This window comes from Diplodia seriata, assembly GCF_021436955.1.
Source record: "Diplodia seriata strain FDS-637 chromosome Unknown scaffold_10, whole genome shotgun sequence".
In the NCBI taxonomy this organism is placed as follows: Eukaryota; Fungi; Ascomycota; class Dothideomycetes; order Botryosphaeriales; family Botryosphaeriaceae; genus Diplodia; species Diplodia seriata.
In genome coordinates this window covers 1538948-1550024 of record NW_027117317.1, presented here as the reverse complement: position 1 = coordinate 1550024, position 11077 = coordinate 1538948, and the positions used below count along the sequence as shown (strand labels likewise).

General features: G+C 59.7%; 3 protein-coding genes across 3 annotated transcripts; all 3 read right to left on the bottom strand.

Annotated features, from left to right (window-relative positions):
• Window positions 1-716: 716 nt before the first annotated feature.
• Window positions 717-3113, bottom strand: SLS55_009671 (uncharacterized protein; the record flags this gene model as incomplete). The annotated part of the gene is made up of 1 exon (XM_066781066.1): window positions 717-3113. The coding sequence occupies one exon, from the start codon at window positions 3111-3113 to the stop codon at window positions 717-719; it is 2397 nt and encodes a 798-aa protein (XP_066629012.1).
• Window positions 3114-5564: 2451 nt separating this feature from the next.
• CCC1 lies at window positions 5565-6688 on the bottom strand (the record flags this gene model as incomplete). Its single annotated transcript, XM_066781065.1, has 4 exons — window positions 5565-5809; window positions 5860-5950; window positions 6013-6280; window positions 6516-6688. The coding sequence occupies 4 exons, from the start codon at window positions 6686-6688 to the stop codon at window positions 5565-5567; spliced, it is 777 nt and encodes a 258-aa protein (XP_066629011.1).
• A 1740-nt stretch (window positions 6689-8428) lies between these two features.
• SLS55_009669 (uncharacterized protein) lies at window positions 8429-10474 on the bottom strand (the record flags this gene model as incomplete). The annotated part of the gene is made up of 2 exons (XM_066781064.1): window positions 8429-10376; window positions 10467-10474. 2 exons carry the CDS (start codon window positions 10472-10474, stop codon window positions 8429-8431), a joined length of 1956 nt encoding a protein of 651 aa, XP_066629010.1.
• Window positions 10475-11077: the final 603 nt, after the last annotated feature.

Genomic DNA, 11077 nt, shown 5'->3' with positions numbered 1-11077 from the left:
CGCGCCGGGATTGGTGGCCATCTCGCTACCCGCCGTTCCGTCGCCGTCGTCGGTTTTCGCCGCGGCGGGGCGGAGGCTTGGTTTCGCCCCCGCTTTGGGTGGTGGTGGTGATGCCGGTGGCCCGTCCGACCCGCTGCTACGTTACCCGACGTTGGCGGTTTTCGGCACCGAGGACGCCTTCACGAGCGCGAAGCGGCTGACAAGGTGGGCGGACGGCATGAGGCAGGCGTCGAGGGCGCGCGAGCCGGGGTTCGAGGGCGTCGTCGTGGAGGGGGCGTCGCATTTTTGGCAGGAGAGGGGCGCGATGGCCAGGCTGAGGGGGGAGGTGAGGGGGTGGCTGGGGAGGCTGTGATGGATGGTTGGTGTGACGACGACGACGACGACGACGACGACGATGACGACGACCCTTCCTCTCCCGCGCGGCAAGGTCGTCGAGATACGTACGCCTCTTCCCCCTTCCTCTATCTAAGCAAACGGGGCATCCAGCAGCGCCGCGGCGGTATGCGGTTGACGTGCGGCCGTCGACGAGGGCGGTGCCGGTGTTGGGAATATTCTATTAAATGCCAAGTGTGTTTTACCAGAGACTGCTAGCGAAGATCTCCCATACAGGAAAAGTCCACACGCTCGCTCCAAGCTACTAGAAAACCAACATTCAACACCAAAACAGAAAGCACAACCGTCACCCCAAGAACCTCCCTTCCCCAAAGCCAAACCAACTACCGGCCACCTCGCCTCTCCCTCTTCAAGTCCTGCTGCGCCCTCTCAACCCCCCTCACAAACGCCTCCTTCACCCTACCCTCCTCCTCATCATCCAGCACCACAAGCGCGCCCCCAGCGCCGCCCCCCTCCGCATCCCTCAACCCCCTCAAAAAAACCCCCGCCATCTCCCCCACCCCATCCGCCCCAAGCACCCACCCCTGAAAAACATCATACACAAACTGCTCGACCATCCCCATCCCCATCCCCCCCTTCTTCAGCGCCATCAACGCTTTACCACCCAACCCAAACAGCGCCGCCAGCCTCCCCACCACGTGCCCCGCGCCCGCGTCCAACACGACTTCCTGCCTCAGCAGCGCTCTGCGTATGCTCGCGATCTGGCTGCCGGCGCCCGGATCGATGTCGTCCAGCGCGAGCAGGTCGGCGACGCCGAGGTCGGCGGCGCGCAGTGTGGTGAGAGGGATGTCGGCGATGATGGCGGACTGGGAGATGGCGCCCCAGGCGAGGATCTCGCGGTGCCCGCGGTAGCGCATGCCTGGCACGAGGCCGCGGGCGCGGGCGGCGGCGACGAGGGGGCGGGCGGGGAAGAGGGCGTTGGTGTTGTTGTCGCTGTTGTTGTTGTCGTCGTTGTTGGTGGCGGACGCGGCGCGCGCGGCGTCGATGACGGCGACGTGCGGGTGCAAGCCGTCGGCTTCGGCGCGGCGGGCCTTGTGCAGGGCCATGATGAGCGAATCGGTGCACGAGATGAAGGGGGACGAGAGGGTGTGGTGCCAGCAGTGCCACGACACGAAGACGGGGAGGATGGCGCCGTGGTAGTCGGTGGGTGGCGCGGGCGCGAGGGATTGCCCCGGGATGCTGAAGAGCCCGGCGCGGAAGCCGGTCGGGGAGTTGAGGCCGCCGCTGGCGTCGTGGTAGACGCGGTAGAGGAGGGCGGGCGGGTTGGCGGCGGCGCGCTTCGTGCTCGGCGGCGGAGAGGCGGGGGCGTAGCTGAGGGAGGTTTGGGCGGGGCGGTAGGGCGTGGGGGGGTCGGAGGAGGAGGAGGAGTCTTCTCCGTCTGAGTCTTTGGCTGAGACGACGCTGGATGGGGATTCTTGGCTCGAATTTGGAGGTGATGACGTCCCGTTTGAGACGGACGAGCATTCGGACTTGGCGGCTTCTGCAAGCTGGAGGAGAATGTTATCATCCCCAATTGAAGATCTGCTGGCCAAAGGAGAATCGTTTGGAGATTCTGGTGGCGCTTGGCGGCTACGGTCCAGAGCATCTCTGGCGCGGAGCAGTTGGCCGAGAAACCAGGTGTCGTGAGTGGCAATCCTCTCCGTCATCTTTGTGAACTTCGAACTGAGCCGTTTCTGTTTGAGATGAACGGCCCGTGGCCTTAGTTCGACTCCTGCGCGAAGAGCGGCTGCCTCGTATCCAGCGCGTTGACCTAGCCATTCTATGTCGGGGTTATAAACCGGCCGGTTCCTGAATATGTAACGCCAGGTTGTCCATTGGGAGTTTAACTGCGCGGGTCTAAAAGAAGCGCCTGGCGGGACCTGAAAGTACTCGTTCATGACTTTCGTGATATCTTCGGACGCTGCTTCGACTTCATAAAATGTGCAGATGAGACATAGAGCTTCCCGTTCTTCAAACGTCCATTCATGCGGGCTTGCGTGCTTTCGCCTTTTTGGAAGCTGGCCAGCGTGCTCGCGGTAGAAATTCGCCATAGAAGCTGGCGTAAGCTTCTCTCTAGTATATGTTGAACTTGTAGAGGGCGGCGGGTGTTCGGGTGTCGAATATAGGTCGTTGCCAAGCTTTCTCTTGCGACTTTGAGGAGTGGTGGTGGCGGAGAAACTGCCACTTGCCGGAGCTCCGCGCTTTACAGCGAACTTTGCGAGAAGAGATGCCAGATCTTCCTCGTCACTCGAAGGTGGTTCATCTTCCAGCTCTGTAGCGTTGGGGTAAAGCTGTTGCTCCGAGCTCGCGACAATGCTTGGAGGGTCCTGCCCGTTTGCAAACTGTTCAAGTTGTATGATTCCATTGGCCATTCGAGCTTGGTTTGTCGGATCCTGCGGTGCTTCGCTTGGACGGTTCTCGGCCTCGTCATCTTCTTTCTTCACCGGGCTGCTGGTGGGCTTCTCATTCTTCACCTCAGGTTGTGAAGAGTACGGCACTAAGTCAACCTCTCCACCCTCCGGTGTGTTGCGCGTTACCGGATGTGAAGTCGTAGGAATAGGAGATTCGTCTTTGACTTCTTGTTCGACTGACGCAAGCGGGCGGTCGGGAGTACGCGGTGCTTCCGTTGGCGAATTCGAGGGCTGGAAGAAGGAGATTCTGCGAAATGTTGCGTTGATGTTTAAGGAAGACTCCACCCATCGGGCAGAGTTGCCGCCGTCTGCTTTGGTGAAGGAAGGCATGTTGATGTTGGTGAGCAAGATGACTGGCTGAGTTGAATAACTGAGCTGGATGGCTGAGCGCAAGTAATTGTAGAGGGTGAATGAAGGACGGTTACGGCATTGACCAAATAGCGAATGGCTGGGCAGAAGTACTGTACAAGGCTAGCGAAGTGGGTAAAAGTGTAAGCGGCGGGCAGTAATTTAGACCCTAAGAACGGAACCGTGGGTAGATGCTCGGCAAAGCTTCTAGAAGCATATAATCCAGGGTCCAGTAGCGAAAGACAGCAATACCCAAGAAGAGAAGGGGCGTAGAGCCAGGATTCGAGAGCCGAGCCATCTATCTCACCATACACATCCGCCCGCGACCGAGCGCGCCTCCCAACCACACACCCTTCAAGCCGAGGTGACCTCCGCATCATCCTTCCACTGCTCCTCCTCCCCGCCCTCCTCCCCGCCCTCCTCCTCCTCGTCCTCCCCCCACACCCCCCTCCTCCTCTCCCACCCCCACCCCCACGGTCTCGGCTTCTCCACCCCCACAACCCAACCCGCCCACGCCTCCACCGGCCCCCCCAACAGCACCCACACGCGATTCCCCGCCCACCCCAGCACCGTTACCGCCACACCACCCAGCATATCCGCGACCCAATGGTTCGCCGTGGCCAGCACCGTGACGCCCATCGCCACCGGCCACAGCCAGGCAACGCACCTCAGCCACCCGTGCGGAGCGAAGCGCGCGAGGCACGCGGCGAGGAACAGCGCGGTGCCGAAGTGCAGCGACGGCATGGCGGCGATGGTGAGCTGGAAGCGGTTGTGGGTCCACGCGGAGCCGGAAGTCCCCGAGCGGTGGAGGGTGTCGACGTAGCCGTAGGAGGGGGGGAGGAGGCGGGGCGGGGTGACGCGGGTGGTGGAGAGGACGAGGAAGGCGAGGGCGTTGTTGGTGGCGAGGGTGCGGCGGATGGGGCGGTAGGTGCGTGGGGGGAGGTAGGTGTAGCTGTGACGCACGTGAGTATGGTGTGGAAGGGAGGGAGGAGAGGATGAATGGTGCAAACGTACGTGTAGACGAGGAAGACGACGCCGACGGTGATGTGGGAGTAGTAGATGTTGGCGAGGATGGGCATGAGCCATAGGAGGTGGTTTAGGATGTATTGTTGGAGGGGAAGCTCGATGGCGATGTGCAGCCGCTTCTCGAGGGAGAGGATGGCGAGGGCGTGGGCTTCGGCGCGGGCGAAGACGGCGTCGTTGTTGCGGATGAGGGTTGCCGTTAAGGCGCGCGCGAGTTGGTATACCCTGCTTTAGTTAGATGGTGGATTATATTCGTTTTAACGGGTTTCGTACCAGTAGGTGAGGTTCCAGTACCAGATCTCTATTAGGAACGGGAATTTAGCTAGAAAGCGTGAAGCGAGGTTCTTGCGAAAGCGCGTGTTATTTGGATAGTACGGCCGCGGCTCTAGCTGTGGAGAGGCGGCACGTCGCGGGAGTAAGGGCGCGTGGAGCTCTCTGTCGCCGTCGCGGATAGCACGGCGTCTGTTAATAAGAGCACCTGCTGTAAAGGCAAGTACTATAGCTGTTTCCAGTCAGAATTTCAAAGTGCCTGGCTAAGCTCAGTGCCGCGTGTGTGTGACGTACAACCGGGCTCGATCACGTTCTTGAGGGCGCTCATGATGTAGCTAGATATCCCATTCGTTTTAAAGGGGTTGGACACTTAGGAGATTCGGAAAGAGCGACGAGGATATAGGAAGATAACCGTAGAGTAGAAGAGGAAACAAGCACCAAGGGGGAGAACGAGAGCGGACAGAAGTGAACAGATACACGGAACGAGTAAGAGCAGGCATTAGCGGGTCCCGGAGGGATGGAATCAGGCAGTCCAATCATCAGTGACACCAAGTCGTCAGCAGGCAGGCACGATTCTAAGCTTCGGAAGGCCGGCAAAGCCATAAGGCTGCGTGGTGCTTAACTGGCTAGCACCTTCCCGCTAAGCTCGTAAGCCTGTCCCACAGCTGCCGGTGGTCCCATACGGCAGCGTGGCACGCGGACGCGGCGTCGCTTCTGCGTCTGCGCGATGCTTGGCTGTGAGGGTATACGCGTCGACGCTAAACGGCGGTCGCAGCCTTCATCGGCCGTCGGTCCAACGCACGACTGCCACGCACTGGGTCAGATGGAAGTGCTAACGGAAACATCCGAGGCTCCGAAGAGTCCGACACGGAAGCAGAAAGTTGCGGGATCCGGAGGCTGGAACACGGAGAGAGAGAGGTGATGTGGTGCGCTGGGTCGAAGACGGCAGAAGAGCCGGGCGGGCCGGGAAGAGCGACGCAGGGGCCAGCTCATGTCGTAGTCGTTAGGGATATCCATTACATTCAGCATGTGCAATGCCTCGGTCTTTCTTATTAATTACTCTCTTGCTCTTTTCCTGATTTTCCACGCCATGCCATTTTACAAACCAATGAACTTTTCGTAGCTTCGTCTCACGCTCGTCTAGTCATCACCGGCCTTGAACGAGTCCACCGCGCGCACAATGGCGTAACTGGTTGCCGCCGCTAATGCCCCCACAAGCAGTGTCTGAAACGCGCTGTACCAGCATGTCTTTCTCGGGCAGCTAGTCGCGCTTGCCTTGACGTAACCGAAGATGAGCAGAACGACAACGGTAATGGCGATGGACGTGAACAAGGCATGGTGGATGTCGTTGAGGAAGAAGTACGGAAGCATGGGAACAAGTCCGCCTGCACGCAGTTAGAATCTCCGCCCATGAGAGGCTAGCAGAGTAACTTACCAAGAAAGTAGGAGAGGCCCATGACGAGTGCCGAGATCCACGCGCGGTTCAGCGCCGGCTTCTCGAGCTTAAGCTCGAAGTCCATCATAAACTACTCGAGTTAGTCCGAGTCCGCAATCGCAGAGAGTGAAAAAAAAAAAAAAAAAGCCTTACCTTAACCCACATCTCCTTGTCTTTTCTGAGCGCCTCGACAACCGGACGCACCGTCTCCCGCGAAACGTTGTACTCGTCGAAGATGTCGTAGATTTCTTCCTCTTCAGCCTCGGGCATCTCCTCAACCTCACGCCTCTCTCGCGCCTCCTCGACCTGGTACGTCTTGCTCTCCGTTACAGCGGCCAGGTATGCGCCGAGGCCCATGCTAATGGCGCCGCTGAAGAGCTCAGCAAGACCGCCTAAGATGACCAGCCGAGTAGAGCCGATGCTGAAAAATATTAGTCTTCCATTTCTACCTCGAAAAAGAAAGGGTATCAAAAGAAGCAGAACAAAATTCCAGTGCATCCATTGCATTTTCCAACAGAAGCAGGCAACCGAAGCTCCAGGCCGAACCAGCACTCCAACCGCCAGCCGTAACATGGCCGACTGCTGCAGCGCTAAACGACGCTCCTCTCACGGGCATGCGACAGCGGATAGCAGAGAGAAAATAAAGTAGAACTCACGAGGATAAGCCGGCAGTCAAGGCGAAGGGGACGGTCAAGCCATCAGCGAAGCCGATGATGGTGTCGCGAATCATGGCGCTGTTGTCCGAGTGCTTCTCCGGGTGCCGTTGCGACTCGGAGGCGGGGAAGGTGAGGTACTGGCCCGGCTTGGGCAGGAGAGCTTCGCGAGACATGGTGGCGAGGAGGAACCGGCGCGCGAAATACGTGGATCAGATGCTGGAGAAGCTTGGGGCAGACGGAAAGCGGATATCGAGAGGGGAGAGCTTGGGATTCGAACGGCGGCAGTGGTAGAGTCGGGGTTGGCGGATTTGTTGTACGGCTTATGGGACGCCTCGGTGGTGTTTCCGGCCAAGGAGGAAGGCGCAGCGCAACGGACAAAGAAGTCAGAGGACGGAGCTAGAGGTAGAGGAGAGAGGAGAGCTTCAGATTAGCTTTATAGCAATGAACAGAAAAAAAAACGGCCGTAGTCCGCTCGGTCGCGCAGCTTGCGCGCACTTCTACAAGAGAACGCGGCTGCCCGAGGCGCACGGCCAATCACCGCCCGTTCATTACACACCAGCCGACCTCAGGCCCCGGTGGTGAGACGCCCTCCCCGCTGCATCGGACATACCCCCCCGGTCTCGGCCTCGGCCTCTCATCATGCATCATCGGCCTCATCGGCTTCCACGCGGTTTGCGGCCATCCCGGTTCATGCCTCTTGCCGGCACAGCCGCTCGCCACTTGAACCAAAACCACGACTCCATCTTCAGAACTATCACACAAATAAATCCATGTAGATATTCTAAGAGTATTTAACCGATCAACACGTCGCCCTGTACCAGCACATTGGCATTTGTCTTCCCAAAGCGGCCATCGCTACTAACAATGAACCGACGGACAAAGACATGAAAATATACCAAAACACCAACGCAGGACACGCCACCCCTCCCAATCCTCACAAAACCCGTCACATCCCCACCTCTCCAAACGCCCAAAGAAAAAAAAAAAAGAAGAAGAAAAAAAGATGGCGTTAAACCTAACAACCAACAACCGCCCTCCCCCACCCGTCTCCCCCTCCGCCATTATTCACCACCCGCCATGCACAATCACCACCCTCCTCCACACCCTCTCCCCCCCAACCGCCTACGCCTACGCCTACCTCCACACCCTCCCCACGACCCTCACAACAGCCCTCTTCCTCCACCCAACCCCAACCACCCCACCACCACCCCGCCTCGTCGCCGCCCACCTCTGGCCCCTCCTCATCACCACCATCTACACGATCCACGACTCCTCCTCTTCCTCCCCCTTGCCTTCGTTCCTCCTCGACATCCCCCCGCCTCTGTTGTTCCTCGCAATCCCCTCGTACAACACCCCTCCGACGACGACGACGACGACGAAGACATACCTCCTGGCAACCTACCAAACCCTCTTCGCGACGCTCCTCGCGCTGCCCGTCGCCGTGCTGGGCGGGTTGCTGGGCGCGTATCACGCGTACGTTCTCGCGCCCGTGTCGGTGTTCGTCGTGGGCCGGGCGGTGGGGGCCGTGGGGGGTGCGGGGGCGCGGGCCGCCGTGGTCGGGGGGTTGGTGGGGGAGGTGGTGGGGGTGGTGAGGAGGGGGTTTGTGGAAGGGTTGAGGAGGGGGTGTGTGGAGTGGGTGAGGGCGTGTGTGGAGTGGGTGAGGTGGTATGTGGAAGGGTTATGGTGGTGGTGGTTTGAGACTACCTACGTTTACTCGAAGTCTGAGTAAAAACGCATGGGCGGGCGTTGGCGGCCGGATTGATTCGCGGGAAATGAGGAGACTATTGTTTGGGGAATGGGCGGAGGAGGACAGAACGGAGGGTACATATGGCACAAGGGAAGAAGACTTTGGAATGCCAAGGCAGAGATGAAATACCGCGGTTGTCTTGTGCAATCTCTTAGGCACTACTTACTTACTCCGCGTTCTGTTTTTCCTTCCCTTTTCTCTTGGCTTTCCTATCTTCCCTTTCTTTCCGTTTGGCTTTTTCTATGGCCTCGACCTCTCTCTTCCATTTTCTGGAGTTATGTCGGGGGGCATCAAGCGTGTACTTGTGCTTCTTTTTGACATGCTCCCGCAGCCGCCAGAGCGTTTTGTATGGCTCATCGTGTCTCTCGCAATCGGCATGAGGACATGCCAAACTAGACCTATCCCAGAAGGGCTTGTCGTCGTCTCCATCCTCATCATCCGCCACGTCAGTGTCGCCCGGCTGCGGGTCCGTATGCCGCGGATGTGCCTTTGCAAGCTTTTGGCCACGTTTAGCTTTAGCTTGGGGCGGTCCTTGCGTCGAAGGTCCTTCTCCAACATCCCCTTCAATAACAATAGGCTCTTCTCTTGCGCCATCGTGACCCGCTTGCGTTCCTTCCACCGACTCTTCACTAGCCGCCGCTCGAACCGTTGAGTCTTCCCCAAATAGCTCTGCACACCGTTGCATTGCACGAGCAATAACGGCCTCGTTGAAGCCACCGAGCGAGGATGCCTTACCGAGGATGTCGCGCCAATCCTTCAGAGGCCGGGCTTTCCCACCAGGACGTTTATACGGATGGATACCGTCGCTGTCGTCCGAGGATATGCTAATCGACCGCGATCGCGCAAGCATAGTAGCTGCCGAAGCGGAAGGATTGGTCGGAGTCGGTGGCCTGGAGCTATCGGGCTCGGGCTCGGGCTCGGTGGTTTGCGCTCGGCTTGGGGGGTTGCTGCCTGCGGTGGCATCCGGAAGCTGACCATCAGCCGCGAGCTGCGCAAGACGCTTCCTCACCATGTAGTACGACTCTCCGGGGAGCCTTTCCCATTTCTTCGGACGGCCTCGTCCCCGTTTCTTCGTGGAAGTCGACGTCTCCTCGCCTTCGGTGACGTAGGGCGTAGAATCGGGTCCGGGAGTTTGGCTGGCTGATTTTGGTGGTCTGCCTCTTCGGCGCTTGACCTTGGCTTCTCCCTCACTCGCGCTTTGATCTGTTTTTCGCCGTTTCGTACTGCGAGAGCGAGACGTTTCTGTGTCAGTTGCAGTTTTGGACCTGCGAGGCTTTCTATCGGGGCCCCGACCACGGCCACGATCATGGACGCCCATGAGCACGTCGTTCAATTTGCTCACAATGGAGCGAGAGGTTGGTCCAAGAATTTCATACGCCCGATCATCGTCCAGGATGAATTCCCGGCGGGAACCAGTGGGTGTGGCTGCACGGCTTGCACTAGCTTCGTGTTTGGGCCCCTGTCCATCAACGTCCATCTCCTCTATCGCACCCGCGTCACTTGAGCTCCCGCCCGAGGTTGAACGTGTCTCCTCAGCCTCTAGATCCTTGTCGTCCTCCCATTCTTTTTTGTCCCACTTCTCCCTCGCATTTTTTTGTACCAATCCCACCAAAATCTCTTTGATGTCCCGAATCGGCCTCTGCCGCTCGTGTCCAGGCCGGCGAAATGTGAATTCCTCGTCCGGATCAATCGTAGGTAGGATAGTGAAGCGCTCGTAAGGCCTTGGGACGTGCTCCGGCGCCAGCGGCCATGCCGTCCACATTCTCGCGGGCTTCCATTGCTTGTCGTCGTCGCTTTCGTCAGCAGCAACTCCGGCCGCCTCGCTCTCGGCCTTCCTAGCAGCCTCTTCGGCGAGGAGGCGGCGCTTCAAGGCATGGACGTCGTAGAGGTGCAGGCTCAAGTCCTCGGCGCGCAGCTTGACCAGTGACTCGGCGAGGGCGCGCTCTGGCTGAATGTACCTGCGGTAGGTCTGCCATTTGCCGTGAAACCTGGGGCGGTTGCCCTCGCCGTCCGAGTCGGTATACTCGCTGCCGGACTCGTCCTCGTCGTCGGCTGCTGGGGTTTGGCCGTCATTGCGCTCGTCGTCGTCATCGGTGTCCGGGACGGGCGGCGGGCTGGAGGGCAGCGGCAGGCTCGAAGAGCGGAAGTAGGGCGACTCATGGCGGGGATCGGCGGGGGCCTGGGGCGGCAGCGGACCGCCAAACAGAGACATGTTGTTGGGTGATGGGGCACATGTTTTCGGTGGGCGGCGGAAGGATCAGCGAGCCGTTGCGAGCCGTGGGGTTGCACGGCAGAGTGGAGCGTGGCGCCTGTCGCAGGTCCCTGGGCTGCGGCCGTGTTTCGAAACCCACCAGCGTGCAGGGATTGCGTGTGATTTTTTTGCGATGGGACCACAGGACGGGGGTCATAAGGCAGCGGCGATCGCATCACATGGGGCGGGCTGATTTGCCGGGTGGGTGGGCAGCGTCGTCATCTCCCGCGCTCACGACCCAGCGCCCCAGCTACGTGGTGCTCAAGGCTCTGCCCTCCGCGCAATTACTGCTGCTGCGCCTTAGCATCCTTGAGCCGCTCCCGCCCTCCCTCTCCTCTTCCTCGACGCCCCCGCGACCGAAGCCCCGCTCGAAGCAGCAAAATCCCGCGAGATATGTGCGCCTGGCGCGTCCGCCTTCCTGCCGCGAATCTGCGGTAGCACGACTCCCAAGACGACATGGCCTCGGCCCTCTCCACGCCCCCGAGTGATCCTCGACACTCGACCTCATCGCAGCCCTCGCAGTCCTCCTCCACCACCCTGCACTCCGCCCACGATCCCCACCGC